The sequence below is a fragment of the Nipponia nippon genome, unplaced genomic scaffold, assembly GCF_047370975.1.
Source record: "Nipponia nippon isolate SJK-2023a ecotype South Korea unplaced genomic scaffold, ASM4737097v1 scaffold_14, whole genome shotgun sequence".
NCBI classification, from domain to species: Eukaryota; Metazoa; Chordata; class Aves; order Pelecaniformes; family Threskiornithidae; genus Nipponia; species Nipponia nippon.
Genome location: NW_028262330.1, coordinates 10,210,157 through 10,226,747, shown reverse-complemented (window position 1 = coordinate 10,226,747; position 16,591 = coordinate 10,210,157). Strand labels below are relative to the sequence as shown.

The 16,591-nt window shown below is 44.2% G+C and overlaps 1 protein-coding gene and 4 non-coding genes across 13 annotated transcripts; 3 read left to right on the top strand and 2 right to left on the bottom strand.

Moving 5' to 3' along the window:
- Positions 1 to 458: 458 nt before the first annotated feature.
- On the bottom strand, positions 459 to 13,020 carry LOC148056465 (uncharacterized). Of its 9 annotated transcripts, none has more exons than XM_087751277.1 (12): positions 12,318 to 13,020; positions 10,238 to 11,945; positions 9,639 to 9,731; positions 6,750 to 6,825; positions 6,079 to 6,420; positions 5,197 to 5,400; positions 4,983 to 5,108; positions 4,563 to 4,688; positions 3,994 to 4,045; positions 3,797 to 3,868; positions 3,506 to 3,700; positions 459 to 678 (listed from the first exon to the last, which is right to left on the bottom strand). In XM_087751277.1, the coding sequence occupies exons 6-9, from the start codon at positions 5,391 to 5,393 to the stop codon at positions 4,030 to 4,032; spliced, it is 465 nt and encodes a 154-aa protein (XP_087607403.1). In that variant the 5' UTR covers positions 5,394 to 5,400; positions 6,079 to 6,420; positions 6,750 to 6,825; positions 9,639 to 9,731; positions 10,238 to 11,945; positions 12,318 to 13,020; the 3' UTR covers positions 459 to 678; positions 3,506 to 3,700; positions 3,797 to 3,868; positions 3,994 to 4,029. The 9 variants fall into 9 exon arrangements, with proteins under 9 accessions (XP_087607403.1, XP_087607395.1, XP_087607402.1 ...); XM_087751269.1 differs by having other exon boundaries at positions 3,506 to 3,703; positions 3,994 to 4,103; positions 12,318 to 13,019; XM_087751276.1 differs by having other exon boundaries at positions 3,506 to 3,703; positions 12,318 to 13,019.
- Positions 12,772 to 12,878, bottom strand: LOC148056466 (U6 spliceosomal RNA). The gene has a single exon (XR_015703368.1). It is a non-coding gene; the product is annotated as a U6 spliceosomal RNA (small nuclear RNA).
- A 370-nt stretch (positions 13,021 to 13,390) lies between the features above and the next one.
- TRNAM-CAU (transfer RNA methionine (anticodon CAU)) lies at positions 13,391 to 13,462 on the top strand. Its single transcript has one exon. It is a non-coding gene; the product is annotated as a tRNA-Met (tRNA).
- A 1,223-nt stretch (positions 13,463 to 14,685) lies between these two features.
- On the top strand, positions 14,686 to 14,757 carry TRNAQ-CUG (transfer RNA glutamine (anticodon CUG)). The gene has a single exon. It is a non-coding gene; the product is annotated as a tRNA-Gln (tRNA).
- A 637-nt stretch (positions 14,758 to 15,394) lies between these two features.
- On the top strand, positions 15,395 to 15,466 carry TRNAQ-UUG (transfer RNA glutamine (anticodon UUG)). Its single transcript has one exon. It is a non-coding gene; the product is annotated as a tRNA-Gln (tRNA).
- Positions 15,467 to 16,591: the final 1,125 nt, after the last annotated feature.

The window sequence follows — 16,591 nt, the reverse complement described above, 5'->3', positions numbered from 1 at the left end:
CTAAGTAGTATCAAAAGCCAAAGCAAGAAATCAAATTATTCAGTAACAAAATATATTTAGATAAACGACATAGTATCTGATCTTGATTACTTATTTTTTAGAAGGCACTAGACACAACACACTATGTAGTCCAGTGTTTTCACCCCTCATTTTTAAGTGCACCAATAACCTGCAAGAATACCTTCCAGTATGTGGGATATGTTAAATTTGTTCCCTAAGAAAAAGCATTCCAAGAAACTCATTCAGGATGGAAGCGTGCTTGATGCTGCAACTGCTACTAGATGTGCAGTGTGGTTTTTATTTTAGCCCTTTGAGTTTTAAATAAAATGCGAGGAACTTTTTCATTAACACAACCTACAGAAAATGAATAAATTCTGAGTAAGCTTGAGCAATACCTATTAGCATTTTGGCTTGTTGTTTCTTGTTGCCCTCCTAAGAACTACGTACAGACTCTCACAGTGAAATAATCCACTCCACACACTTTATTAATGTTAACATAGCACAATAAAACTTTAGATAATTAAGTTTAATGTGCTGTTCAACAAGTAACATGGAATTTCATACTACAACTTACAGTAATTCTTTATAGTTCACAATACCCTCACAGCAAAATCAAAATGGACCAAACACTGCCCCAGTATTGTTATGCAAGAGCTTGATTTTCTTCTTGCTGGTCACCTGCAAAGTAACACAATGATCATAGTTACAATGTGACATTCAAATATCTAAATATTAAATACATTTGCATTGTTTCAAAAAGTATGTCTAGGCAAGTACATTCCCCTAATACAATCTTCTAACTTTGAAATAATGGAAAATATTACAATAGTTCCATTTGTGCTTTTGTGTGTACAATACATATAATCAGACCAACATCTTACGTTTTTACGATGTATATACATAGGTTTCACTATAGTGAAATACAGATCAACATTTAGCATTACAATAACGTAAATTATTTAATTGTCTTAGACTAACCACTCCATCTTAATTTTCTGTAAGGAAAAGCAGTGTTACACATTCACTTTCAGGTTACATTAGTGAAATAACCACAGATTGTGGTTTGTCATGGGCGGGTGGTGGGGTGTGTGTGCGCTGGGTTTTTTTTAATTAAAAACAAACTGTGAACACTAAAGACCAAAAACAATACATGCAAAGTCTTTTAGTTCAATTAAGAATTGTTATTTTCTACTTTGGACAGACAGAGTCTGAATGCAGACTAGTCAAAACAAACCATCGAAAACCAATGTCTTGGTAGAGCACAGGAAGCTGTCCTACTAAGCAGATTATCTTTTTTTTTTTTTTGTCTTTTAAATGTAATTTAAGTTTTACTTTCCTGCTTGCTAAGAAACTCCTCAGCTGTTCACACTGGTGTCATGGTAAGTGTTCCGTGTTAACAGCTTGCTGGACATTTCCTCAAGATTGTTTATTTTCTTTCCAAGTTAGGGAATTACACTTTACAACTGCCTTGTCTGGACAGTAATTGTACGGCTTTTCAGACAACAGAGTAGTTAAGATAAAGAGAAGTTCTGCAATACAGACTCTTGCAAGATCCCATGACTGTGAGAAAAGTTATGCAGCAAAAATCGTTATAAAAGGAGTTGCCACTACCGTTTTAGGAGAGACAGGAACTGAAGCTGAAGCCTACCTTCAAAGCAGGGCCTTCCCAACTAATCATTTACTAATGACTGACACCAACTCATCCTACAGGTTTCAGTCTGCCTCACCAAACTGCTGTGACACTTCTGAGTATTTCTTTTGTATTTGTATTCTGTTTCATTTCTTAGTGAATCAAGGCAAAAAAAAAAGATACATTCTGTAATCAAATCCCAGGAAAGTTAGTTCTATCATTAGAATCTGTGTCATTAATAAAGGTCCAGGTAAAGAATTTTTGAATCTCTATCACTCAAATACTGCAGAAGTAAAAAGAATCCCATATCCCCCAAAGCTTCCTCAGAAAACCCTATTCGACTACTTTGACTCATCATTCTTCAATCTTAAAGTCAGAGTAAATAACAAAAGTTAAAGTAAAAACAAAGAATTGCTTATTATCTGCTTTGACAGTTTTGCACTTCTTACACCTAAACCAGAAAAATAATTTGAATCTAGATTGGTTAGCGTTCTAAATGTTAAAGTTGGAAGTTAATGACGGAAGAAGCATTAGAGAAGAACTGAGTGTATTCAGGAACCTAACTGGACATGGTTCAGTAACACTTCCCTTTGGCTATGCCCTGCTAGTAATGCTTTAAATCAGATTTCCGTACGTTCTTTTCTTCCTGTGTTATTTCAACATTCCAACTCTTCACGAAGGCCAGAACTCAAAAAAAATACCATCTCACCTGGCAAGAATCTTGAAATCCCTGCTACTCGACTCCCTCACTGTTTCTCCATCAACTTAATTCTCTACAACAGCAGCAACCTCTGAAAGCTAACATCATCTGGCAAGACTCCATAAACAAGACAGAAACGAAATATTAAAGCCACTGATGAAGCAGGTGAGTTTAGGTGTTCTTGCTCCGTTATCTTTGATATTTCCAGTTCCTTAACAGGTTGTGTTTAGCCAACCTAAAACTAGACTAAAGAGTAAAAGGCCTAGAATACAACAGCTGCTTTATGACTATTAATTCAGAATTTTAATGTTAATAAAGCCCCCTCAACAAGACCTTGTTCTTTTCCTGGCCCTAATATAGCAGCATAGAATGAAAAGACGTACTCCATAAGGCCCAAAACAATAACAGCAACAGGAAAACATGACACCCAAATGCCTGGAAAGCAGGAAATACCTGCCTTCATCTCCACCCTTCAATAGGAAGTGCAGTACCACACCTTTAAAACCAAGAAGAAAAAAAAAAGTATACATTAACATAACCACTGTTCCTTTCCAAAGGAAACCAACTATTTCCTACAACAATTCAGAATTTTGCCCACCCATCTAAAACCACTGAGTTAGTAACTGAGTTTAGTCTTACTTTTAAGACCCAAGTTCAGCTACCACCACGACTTTGGGCAAATCACTTGACCACCATATGGATATCCCACAACTAATAAGAACCCCTCAATAACATCATCACTCTACCTCACTGCTATACTGTGAATGAAAAACAAACCCAAAAGCATTACCAGTGATGTGGTGTTCAGACACTGAAACACAAAAGCAATTCTTTTCCTCATAGAGAGGCTACACAACTACTCCTGGTAGGTAAATATTCCCTAGAATAACACAGTACGCCCTAGGATGTCTGTCCCATCCAACTCTTCCTATTTTTTAATCTCTCTATTCTTAGAGAGCTGTCATTTCTTAGCTTTATACAATTACCACTGCGTACATGCCTGATCATTTATCCAGCATCTTCACACAGATATCATGAGACTGTAACAAAGCATCGTATACCTTACCTTTTAGGGTCACAGAAAGTTTTTCTCATACCAAACAACTTTTCACAATATTTCTCACATCTCAGAAGGCTGAAATAAGCAATCAATTAAGAACAAACCCCCGTCTCACCTGTATCAAATCAGTCCCAGGAATTCTATTGCTGCACTCCACACTAAAATTATATTGCCAGAGAAAAACTGCTATTTTGAAGAATGTACTTGAATTTCTCAGCTTCATCAGCACTGGTATTTTATTTTCTCCTGACCTAGCTTCCAAGAATTCTTCTGTGCCACAGAATTGCTTTCAGAACCCCAACTTGTTCACCTACTAAAAATCAAAAGTAAAAAGAATTAGGAAAGCCACAAGCAAAAACACAGTGGAAAACGAGATTCAGACAAACATGCTACATGCGTTACGTACTTCACCATATTAGCGAGGGGTTTGGACACACCATGCAATGCCAATGCAATGTCCTAGGTTCTCAGTGTCCCCCTGCACATATTAAAAGATACATTTTTTTAAAGGTGAGATAACTAAGACATGGACGAAATTACAATTATTCAGTAACACTGTTGTGGATAATTGAAACCTAAAGAAAGAGTAATGGATAAGCATACCTATTTGAGGCTCCTCTGATCTCAACTGTGAATGCCTCAGTTACTGATGACACTGCAGTAAAAGAAATCAGCAGTCGACTGATGGTGTGGTTGCCTCGGTGAGCACGGCACTATTTTTAGATAGGTTAACACATCACTTTGTATGTAATATCACTCAGTCAAGAATGAAACATTCTTCTTTTGAGAAAGGTTAAAGCACGAGCAATTGCACTTGCCTGGAAACTGTACTACTGTAAAAATCTAACTGCTCACTAAAGCGACTAGGATACATGTAAAGTACTGGCTATTTTCTTGTTCCACTCATGAATCTTGTACACAATTAAGGAAGGCAGTCACTGATCAAGCAGGTTTGCTGCGTGTATTCTAAGAGTGTTACACCTTTTCCAAAATGTCTCTCAGATTCTTGCCTCAGAAGGACTGGACCAACCATTACTTACCAAAATGCTTTTAGATAATGAATCAGAGCATGAATGACATGAGTTTCTAATAAACAAAATTAAAAGTGATCATAAAATCAAGGCAAAATATTTTCAAATGCAAAACATGCAAAAAAACGTAGTATCACTAACGTGTCATCTGTCTCTGTTGACAAGCAGTCATGCGGCATCTCTCTCTCTTCTTTCACAGTTACAATTCTCACATCTCCAAGTTCAGAACAAGCAGATTCCTTAGACAACTGGTCATCATTGTCATACCTGCAAATACAACCCAAATTGTCAATTGAAACATTTCTTCTGCAAAAAATATTTGTTTCTGTTTCATCTAGACTAATATTAGGTGTTCAACAACACAAACGACAAAACAAATACATAAGCTGTTCTACAAAGGATATCCAAAAATCTTCCATTTAAATAAAATTAGCTGTAGCCTTTCTTCTTTCTTATATAACTTCCACCCCATTTTTTTAAAATGTCAGCTACGGTCTTTTAAGTACTATCAAGAAAAATATTTCATCCGCCCTTCACATATAAAGAGAGTATACTACTAACGTTCCATCAGCTGCTATTAAAGAAGTGCTGCCCGACAATGCTCTTTCTTCTTTCACAGTAATTCTTCTCACACCCTCAGGTAGGGAACAGATCGGAGCTTTTGACAATGGGTTGTAGCTGTCATACCTAGAAAGAAAATACCCAGTTGGTATTAACGCCAAGAATTATTTACTTGGTATTAGGAAACAGGGGAGTATTGTGACACTCTACTCACAAGTCCAGTAAAAACCCTGCAACTTCTGCATCATTTCTGAAATCCAACTTTTCTTTAAGTGTCAACCATCGGTCAATATGATTTCCCACATAAATCCTTGTCTTCCCCCTTCTTCTATCAAGACTTTGCTTTCTCTTTTTCTTTTCCAGAAAAGACAACACGGGGGGCCTTCCACATCTCTTTGCTGGTAGTGACATTGTAAGCCTAGAAATAAAGGAACGACTGTTTAGCGAGACATAGCTCAGCGCAACAGATTATACCTCAGCGTTCTGAACCATCACGGCAGAATCTGATTGCCAAACGCCGTAAGCCTTTTACTCCTATGAAGTTAAGGACCTAAACCGCTGTAAATGAAAGCGGCTCGCAGCAGACGCGGCCCCCGCCGCTCCGCCGACCGAAGAGGCGAGAGCCCCGCCGGCCGCCGTGGTGCGCAGCCCCGCCCGGGCGCTCCCAGCCGCGCTCCCCCCGGGCTGAAGGACGGCGCGGCGGCACCTGCCCTCCCGCCCCGCCGGGGGCTCCGCCCGCTCCAGCCCCGTCTCTCCGAGGAGGCGGCTGGGAACGCGGCCGTTTCCAGTCAGGCCACGGCGACGGGCCCCGGGCCAGCCCCGCCTCACGCCGCGCCTGAAGGGAACACCCCCTCCCCGCCGCGTCCCGAGCCTCCAGCCGCTCCCCCCGCCGCGGCAGCCGCCCTCCGCCCGGGGAAGCCCCTCGGGTCACCCACTCACTCACTCACTCACTCACTCACTCACCCGCCCGCCGCGCCACAGCCGCAGCCCCGCCGCCACAGCGCGACACCGGCGGCAACGGCGGAGCGCCGGGTCGAGGTAAACACGGGGCACGTGACCGGCGGGGGGCGGCGCACGCTAATGACGCGCGACTCACGTGAGGGCGGGGCGGGCCGCGCTCGCTTCGCCTCGCTCCACCGCGCGGCGCGGCCCCCGGGCTGCGTCCGCGCTCCCCTACGGTGCCGGCGGCCGCCGCCCGGGCAGACGGCGCGAGTCGGGTAAACGCGGCTCCGGCCACGTCGTGCGCGGCGCAGCCGCCTCCAGCTGAGGACGGAGAGGGCCCGCCGCGGCGGGCGGTGCCCTCGGGTGCCCCGCGCTGCGCTTTCCCCGGCGCGCTGCCGCCGCAGGGGCCTCCGCCTCACGGCGGCGCCCCGTCCCGCGCGGGAAGAGGCCGCCTCTGACGTCCCGTCACGTGTGCGCGATGCACGCGAGGCTCGGTCTGTAAAGGTCAAGTTCCACTTTTAAGGAAGATGGTTACAAGCCTTTTTTAAACGTTAAAACATTAACATTACATGTTAAAACATTAAAACTACAGCCACATTGACTGAAAGAACATTTAAGGATACTGAGGTAAAAAACCGACATCTGCAAGTTACTGAAGCTGAGAGGAAGCAAGTAACGCTTACTAAAATATTTTTAACACACTAATGAAAATATTTTTTCATATTCATTTAATAACAAGCTTCAGTAAATGTATTACAACAAAAAATAGACTCTTTTTCCAAGCAATAATTCCCAGTATGAATTGCAAAAATACCGTTATTTCACCTTTTGAAAGGCCAGGTTCAGAGACAAAACTAGAATCTTCCTCCAAAGAGCAGAAAATGTTTGAAATTTGACTTACCTGTTGAAAGGGAAATGTTGAATCAGTGACACAAGGAAAAAGAAAATGAAACACGAACTTGGAACCCGCGTTGTCGCAATGCATTGTAACGACAGCACGGTACACAGCATGCATTCTACCAGTTTCTTAGCACTTCCACGCCCTTCTGCGTACATATGCTGCGTTTTTAAATAAATGACTAAAAAGACCGACCAAGTTAGCTAGGAATATTTATGTATAATGTTATCTAAACGACAGTTGTACCTGCCAATTTATTTTTCATTATTTCTACTGTCAGTTTCGGTAGACTCACAGTAACAAGTCAAACAAGTTAGCTCAAGAACTAGTAGATGACTGAAGGCTTATAGAAACACCTATTTGCATCTGCTGAATCAGCTGAATACCTGAAACAAAATCTTTTGTTTGGTTTTTGTCCAACATTTGCATAACTTGAAAATAACTGAAGCAAAAAAGCCATCACGTGCTTAAATATATTTCACTTTTATCATTTACAACAACAGTATGCGAGCTATTTTCATGACACATTTTAGCATGTGAGTTAATAGAGAAGTAAGTTTTAAAAGAATTATAGCATAATTACAGGTTCTCTCAAAATAGCACAAATTCTCAGTGATACACGTATATGAAGATAATCCCTTGTATTTTTACCCTTTTCATTTAAATATAATTCCTCCTCTATCACCATTATGTCTGTAAAATACATACTTGGTCATAATGTTTCCATGTAAATATGACTATTAAAGAGGCTTTTCGTACCCATCTCTCCTGATCGCCTTCACAAATATAGTTACTGTCTGTATAAGTAGATTCACATTCCAAATAATGGAACTGTGTTAACCACTAAAAGCTGTTGTGTGCTTATAAGTTATTGCTTATCTGGAAATCACAAAGCTGCTGGGAGAAATAAGGGGGCACCAACAACATTTACTTCTACCAAGTAATTCTGAAACAAAAGCAAATACACAGCGACTCTCCTTTTATGCTTCGTAAGTTAAGCGAACTACTGCTGTTATGCGTGCTTGTGAAGTTAAAAACAGCATTTAAAAATAAAGGCGTATGCCTGTGTTCTCAATAATGGCTTAATAGATAAGAAAAAAATTAAAGCTTTTAAGTTAATGTATCTTGCCATATTTGTGGGTTTTTTCTGTTCCTCTCATTAAGGAGGTCTGCTAGCCAGTATTAATTTCTCCTGCTTCAGTTGATTCTGGCTGTGTGACAGACACGGGAAGGGAATGCTTTTAATGCCACCAATATTTATATTAAAGTTGATTTTACCACTTGGATGTCCATGTCAGTAAGGTTAATATTTTGCCCCTGAACTGTTTCACACAAGTCCTTTAATAAACATGCATTCCTAGTACAAAGAAGCGTATGTTAGAAAGCAGCAGCAGCTGCCACTTAGGAATGAAATTTCAAAGCCAATACCCCAGGCTCAGCAAAGGTTAAGGTTCATTTTCCTCCACAGCAATGCAAAGAAATGTAACTGAGGGCACCAGGTGCAGCACACTGCCTCCTCCCGAACCGCAGCTGCAGCCGTGCAGGAAAGAATTTCAGAGGTTTATACAGTTCATAGCAGTCTCTCTGCTACATTACTTCAGCTCACTCTCTCACCATCAGCTTCTCACCAAAAATCCTGGCTATACACCTTTCTGCTGATAAATATTTTACTACGCTTCATTCGTTTCCAGAGCAAACATCTTATCTTTAAGCTCCTGCATATTTAGCTTCCAAATGTAAGCATAGCAATAATGTACCTTACAAACCTATGAAGCCTACTGTCTCCTAAAGCATGTAATTTTCAATATAAAATGCCCTATTGCCCTACAAGAGCAATCAGTAAACCCAGCAATATGTTTAAATACCCCATTTATTTCATGTTTTATATATATTGGTGAGATGGGATTAAGAAAATGCTCCCTGGAAATGCTAATGCAAACTTCTTCATATAGTAATTAATTTATCTAATAGAATAAAGACCACACAGAGACCAAGTGCATCTAGCTAAGTAGCCTGTTTCCAGAATGCACGGGGATGCTCAATCCTTTATCAGGTATATTTTCCCAGTTTCCAGTTGTCAGTGATTTAAGGACTTTGAAGACAAGAGGTTGAATCCAAACCATTACGTTAAGCAGACATAGAAAGACCTATAGTCCATGAACTGGATCCCTTTTAGACCCCCACTTAATATTTTGGGCTTCATAATACCCTACTACAGTGATGCTTCACTTTGCTTTTTAAGGTATTTGTTACAAAAATGTTATTCCTAGACAAAAAGTGATTTATGACGCTAGCACAAAGTCATATTTCCATGTTCCAGTGCAATACTGATAGCCCATTATAAAATACAGCACAGCAGTGATATTAATTAACCCCCTCACAAAGACCAGCTCTGCCATCATCAATAGCTTTAATCAGTCTGTTTCCCATCTAACCTGAAACACAGTCAATGGCAACTATTTCATAAAGAGAACTAAGAATAAAGTTGAAAACCACAACGTTTATCACCACACAATTCATTCCAGCAAGAGTCTTTGCTTGTGTTAAAATCCGGAATGCTTTAAGAGCAACCCAATTTATTAAGAACAGTATACAAAAGATAGATTGACACAAAGGTTTAAGGTGTAGACGTTCAGAAAGCATGCTCGTTTTCAAACTTGAGTTCCCAGTCATGTGGGCCTTCATGATACAAACCAGGAACTACTATATTCTAAGAGATTTTAAGAAAAGTTAGCTGTAGAGAAGTCTAGGAAGACCTGCATTCTCATTGCATCTTGATCCCTGTAAACTATGTAATACAAAGTAGAATTTCTTACGTTTATCGGTCACTGCTGGGGATGATTCATCACATTTAAATTCTTTCACACAAACTTCATATCGTCAGTGTTTCATCTAAGTTATCATCATATCTGCAAAGAATTAATAATATTTTTTTAATATTAAAAAGCAACTAAATTATGCTGTGTGGTACCTAACATGCAATAAAACCTTTCATGCACAAAACATGAAGTACAAAAAAAAAAGTTGAAAAGAACAGTCAAACGAGCAGAGTAATCAAACCAATAAGCTAGCGCATTTTCACTAGAGAAAAACAGCATTTCTAACAACACATTGGCTTCATGTTTTCTATTTTTACTTTCTCCCCCTCACCATCTGCTTCTGTTCTTTTTCTTCCAAAAAGCATCCACCTCATTTAGCTTCACTCACCCCATCACAGAATTCAGACTGAACAGAAACAAAATTCCCAATGCCAAAGCCAAAAAAGTACTACCTATTCATAAAAGGCCTTCTAAAAATAACTCTCATTTTTCTTAGAATAATTTTAGATCTTTAAGAGAAACAGTCCATATTGATGCAGTGCTTTGCTACGCACATTCTCTAAACAAAGGAAGTTGAGTTTTTTGGCCATCAGTACCTTCGGACTGTACCTCTGCCTTCAGTGCTGCCATTTTTGCCAAATCTTCCCCGCTTCTTTTGGTAGCCAGTACTGAATCCCACGAGTGAAGACACAGCAGTGTGGAGAAAGAGGGTACAGAACACACAAGAATTTCAGGTACTTTCAGTATTCTTCAGCAAGAGGAAGAACTGCTCCTTCCAGTCATGGAAGTCACCTAAGCAGTGCTCGAACGGATTGCTCTTTCTCTAGGAAAATTCAGAATACACCCACGGCACAGCTCTTTGGGGGTCCATATCCTCCCTGGGAGGCTGCAGCTGATAAGTGTTGCTGATCCAGCGACACAGAAGGCTCTGAAGCAGCTCTGGTCACCATGACTGGGAACTACGAGAGGGGGGCAACCTGGGCCCAAGGAATCCTTTCTGTCAGGACAAGCATCCTCAGTTCACCTGTCTGCAAGCAGCTAAAGGACCAGTACACTTTTTTGCTGTTTTCATAACAGTTCTAACTAAATGTAAAAGTACCATTTACTGCACCAACACAATACTTCCACATGTTTTAATGCTGACACACTGCTAATTTGGTAGAGTAGAATCCCACTTACATCAAAACACAAGCAGGTATTACTTGGTTAACTCTGCTAATAACATTCAGCTGGAAATCTACCCCAAGTGTCACTAAACTACTGTTTCTGGTGAAAATTTTAAGACAGCAAGCCTGTTTGCTTTGCCTAAGAAGACCTGCATGAAAATAAAAATATTTTGGGGAGAAAATCCTCACAAGGATGCTCAGGGGCGCCTGAGGAGGCCGCAGCTCCGCCGGTGGAGCCCCCCAAACCCCACGGGGCGGCAGCCTCGCCCCGAGGCCCGCTCCCCGGCCCCCCCGGGCCCCGCCGACACGCCGGCGGCGCGGTAAGGAGAGCCCCGGGCCGGCTCCTGGCGAAGGGCCGCGGCGGGAGGGCGGCAGCACAGCACCGCACCCACCGCCGGGCCGCCGCTTCCCGCCCTCACGGGGAAAGGCCGCCTCCGCCACGTGACCCGGGAGCAGGCGCGGGGCTGATGACGCCACGGAGCCGCTCCTCCGCTCGCCTGACGGGGCTGAGGCGGCGGCGGGCGGCCGCGCTTCCCGGGACGGGCCCTGCCCCGCCGGGGCGGTGCCGCTGGGGCCGCCGGCGCTCCCTGCCGGTGGAGGCTGCTCTGTGCTCGACGGGCAGCGGTGTCCGGCCCCGAGAAGGATCTCCCCAGCAGGGCTCCTCGCTCCAGGGCGGGCAGGATCGGAGCGGGAACAGCAGAGATGCCACAGCGGGCAGGGCAGAAATGACTGACGTGAATTTTGCAGGCGTTATATAAGAAATATACGGATCTGCCAAGATAATTCAGCAGCAGTGGTGTATGTTCCTAGTCTGTGTCCAGATTCACTCAATAAGGCAGAAGGGAAGAGACCTTCAATTATTACAAAAAGTAGCATGAGAAATAAAATGGAGCATGTGTGCAAAGTTGAGGTGGAGTGGCAGAGTTTTTCTCACTGACCGCATGAGCTGAGTCAGAACTAAATCCAGCAATGGACTGTAAGGATAGAATGAGTGGGAATTAGAGAGAGAATGCTCCACGTTTAAATGTGTGACATGCAACGATCAGGAGAGCCTTTTCAATGCCGGAGCCCACACTGTACCGCTTCCAGAGAAAACGAGAGAGAATGAGGAGGGCAGATGAAATGCAGGAAACAAAACCTGAGAAGAAAAAAATACAAAAAAGTACTGGCCAGTGGCAACGCTATAAATTGAGTCCTGAGGCAAGTCCCTGGAGGGCCAAAAAGCTCATGACAGACTTTCTCATTTTGTCAGTCATTTCTCTGCAGCAACCATAGTAAACTTTATAAGTATTATTACAGTCAGTGTGTGTGCTAAAGAAAACTTCTGGGCCCACCTTCTGTGTATAACCCTGAGGCCTTCGGCCCCCAGCTTGAGGAGAACAAGCCCCATGCAGCGCAGGGAGGCGTTTGAGCCAGGTAAGACATCCTCGCAGGGGCACTCAGACCTCGCTCTGCAGGTGCAACCACAAAACCACGCATGAAATGCAAAGAGTAAATTTATTTTCGTTACCTTGCGGAGCGGGGGATCCCCAAGGCAGCACCCGGGGAAGAGGCGCCCAGGTGGGAATGCAGGCGCCGCGGAGCTGGGTCCTCGCTAGAGGATCACCACCCTGCTGTTATCACCTGTGTATTGTGCAGGCAGAGTCTACCGCTGTGCTTTGATCCTTCCCACAGCAGGGCAGGAATCTCAGGCGTGTTCGAAAGGCTGCCTCCGAGTCTGTCACAAGCCTGTGTTGTCTAAACACAGATGTTCTGCTTGTCAAGCACACAAGACTAAACAACAATTAGCATGTTCTTCTGCACCCCAGCTGCAAGTCACTTGAGCGTGGTTACAACCCTCCTCGCCGTTCTCCCGTTATTTTCCCGCTCCCCTCATCCTTGTGCCTTCAGGGTCGGTGGGCTCCGTGACCGGGCAGGAACAACCCCGTCTGTCCAGCGCCTGGCCGAGGCCCGGTGGGGGAAAAAAAAATATGGAACGCTTCACGAATTTGCGTGTCATCCTTGCGCAGGGGCCATGCTAATCTTCTCTGTATCGTTCCAATTTTAGTATATGTGCTGCCGAAGCGAGCACGAATTTGTCGCCCTCCCGGCAGCCATTTCTACCCCCGAGATTTGGGCTCTGTCAGGACAGGGTGAGCGGCCGTGGGTGAACAGCAGACGCCGGCTGTTTGTGCAGACTGTGTACAGCCGCCCCCACCGTCAGCCCGTGTCGGGGTGTGCGGGGGGGCGGCGGGGGGGGGGCGGGCGAACCCCGCGGCCGCCGCCCCGGCGGTATGCAAATACGCGCGGAGCACTCTGGGGCGGGAGGCGGCCGCCGCGCCCTGCCGCCCGTGGCCACGGTCGCCTCCGCGGCGAGTGGCGCAGCCCTTGCGCTGGCGCGGTGTGCGGCCTCGTTACGGCTCCGTTTCTTTAAAATAATTTTGGGAGGACTTTAGGGGCAGCAGTAGTCAGTTCTTCGCAGTTGGTAGTATTACTGTTTTCTGTGGTAATATATCGGTAGTTTTTACGTGAAGGAGATGTGGCGATGTCGTCGTTGTTGTGTCAAGTCTCTAAGGCCAGGCGGGAGGGAGCTGTAGCACGAGCAGCAGAGTGGCGCAGCGGAAGCGTGCTGGGCCCATAACCCAGAGGTCGATGGATCGAAACCATCCTCTGCTAGCGGGTTTCCTTTTGCGCGGTTGCCGCACGGAGCACGGCACTGACGTCTCCGTCTGCACCGTTGTTTATTTTCGGGTGTGGGGTGATTCGGTGGTGCGAGTACAGTTATTTTTCCTAAGCCGCCTTGAGAACATGCAGTGTAGCGGTTGCGAGTGAAGGAAGGACAGAATACACCACGGTGTGATGGCTGCAACCTGTTCTTCTAGCGCGATTTGATGATTTCGTAGAACCACAAAATGGTTGGGGTTGGAAGGGACCTGTGAAGGTCACCGTGTCCAACCCTCCTGCCCTGAGCAGAGACGTCTTCCACTAGGTCAGGTTGCTCAGAGCCCCGTCCAACCTGACCTTGAATGTTTCCAGGCACGGGGCATCCGCCACCTCCCTGGGCAACCTTGTGTCAGCGTTTCACCACCCTCATCATAACAAATTTCTTCCTTATATCTAGTCTGAATCTGCCCTCTTTTAGTATAAAACCGTTACCCCTTGTCCTATCACAACAGGCCCTGCTAAAAAGTCTGCCCCCATCTTTCATATAAGCCCCCTTTAAGTACTGAAGGGCTGCAATGAGGTCTCCCCGCAGCCTTCTCTTCTCCAGGCTGAACACCCCCAGCTCCCAGCCTGTCCTCACAGCAGAGGTGCTCCAGCCCTCGGACCATTTTTGTGGCCTCCTCTGGCCCCGCTCCAACAGGTCCAGGTCTTTAATTATGCATAAAAAGCTTGTTGCATACGTTTGTAGTTTGTCCATGTCTGACCTGTTTAAGTGAAACGTTCTGTTACCTATACACTGGTCAATTAATACCAAGAGAGGAAACAATCTGGCAGACTAACACAATAGTTGTGACAATGGTCCCCGCTTCTTCTCAAATATAGCACGCAAATACTCAGCCCCAAATGCATGAAAGCAGAACGAGTATACAAATGCGAAGTAAAAGTCAGTGCACACGGTGTTGAAAGTCTGTATTCAAGCTTTACGTCGCGTGATCTGAGGAATGGCTTAGCGATCTTGTTTGATGCTAAGGTGCTTCTAAATGCGCATTATTTTCAGTGCTGTAAAATGTTGCGATAAATGAGCAGTGGAATTCTTACATAGAATGAATACGTGTAGAATACGTGGAAGAGAAGCAAAGCAGGTATTGTGGCGACGAACGTGTAAAAAGAGGACTTTCGCCTTTTCTCCTTTTAAGATTCCCTCAAGAGAAGCGGTTGGGAAGGTGTCTTCCAGCGGTTCCATGGTGTAATGGTTAGCACTCTGGACTCTGAATCCAGCGATCCGAGTTCAAATCTCGGTGGAACCTAGAAGTTTTGCCCACCCTCGGGTTTCTTTACCGGTCGTTATGACGGAAAATGAGCCTCCGGGAAATTGAGGGGTTTTCATGGGCTTTTGGAGTGCCATAAGCTACTTGACGTGCCGTCCTACCTGAAAAACGTATTGGAAGAGAAAGAGAAGCGAACCATAGGATTTTCCCTGTTATTTTTTTTCCTTGTTTATTATTTATTGCAGCCAGGTGAGTTAGTACATTCTTACACGAATTATCTGAAAAATTTCGGACATGCCATAGTATACTGAAACGTACGTAATTCTTTTTATTTCTACGTTGCGAACAACCTGTGTGGAAACACCCTTCTGCATTTTGCGTTAGAAAAGCACGAGGCAGTCTGCTGAACCCCGGTGCACGTAGGGCGATTCGGTTGACGTATCTGAAAGGCGTTCTCCTGTCCTTCGTGTTTGCTTTCTGACGTAGCGTCTTTGCGAGCATTATACCGCGAAGACAACGAATATTGCAGAAAGACAGGATAAATACGGATATTTAGGTTGCATGCGATTCCTGGCCGTTTTTAGGATGCGAAGGAGAAAGCGGTGGGAACGTTTGCAGGGGGATTTCTTTGCTATAGATTTATTCTCCGGGCGCGCGGAGGCGAGTGCCGCCACGCGGTTCTATGGTGTAATGGTTAGCACTCTGGACTTTGAATCCAGCGATCCGAGTTCAAATCTCGGTAGAACCTGCCCCACGGCCCTCGCTTTTTCCTCGCCGCCGGCGGCCCCTGGCGGGCCATTGCCGCTCGTGGGTACGTAACTGCCTATAGAATTGCTAAATAACAGCAGGCGGTTTTGCAGGGACAGCGTATATAATGATCCCTCACAGGGGAAAACAAACTGCGGGGTGAAAGCGCCGGGCAGCAGGGTACAGACCAAAATGGGGGTAAAAGCCATGGAGCTGAATGCCAAAGGGTCTTTCTTGACCTGAACTGTATCACACCATTCCTAATTTCCTTAAATTGAATGAACAGCTATATGTTTGACAAAAAGATCAAATAAGACTTTAATTTTTAAATAGTTCTTACTACAATTTCATTAGGTCTTTCATTATATTTTACCCTTCTTTTATATGTAGTTTAAGTCTTTTTTGAGGAAAAAAAAAAGTCATTCACAGTGAGGAAAATCTGATTTTCAGTATATAAATGTGCAGAATTCAGACATTATTTTTCAGGTGCACCCAACTCTTCACTTGGAAGACAGGGACAGAAATGCAATGATTTCAGAGTGGGTATAATCTCACAGTTTCAACTCTGCACAATTTAATGGATATTACCTCTGTTTTGCTGACACAAATCCTCATTATTTATTTTTCATTTCAGAAGTAGCTAAGGTCATCTTAACATCTTGGCTCCCCTCCTCAAACCCTGTCCTTACTAGTCATTTGTTCACACAGCAGCAGAAACATCTCTGTTCTGTGCCAAACTGAAGATCAGCTCCTCCTCCTTTCCCTCTGGCCAGGTAACCACTGACCCTTGAAAAAAACGCAGCCCCCCTTCAGGTCTAGTTATTATTTTGCGGAAGTTGGGGTCCTAACTGGTCATGGGAATTTATGAAAATGTTTGCTAAATTCATTCAAGAAATTTTTGCACAACCTATCGATGAAAAAATACCTCCCTCTTCTATGTCGGGGCTAATTTTCATCCTTTCTCCAACTGTGTTTGTAAGTATCAGGCTACACACAAACAAGTATCTTTACTGTTCCTTGTGCACCAGTGCTTTAAATAACTGCATATAGTAAACTTCAGCGTAACTGGTCACCCCCGTAGACTGGCCTCATCCAGCAACATCGCTCTTCCCGGGTAAGAGAGCTT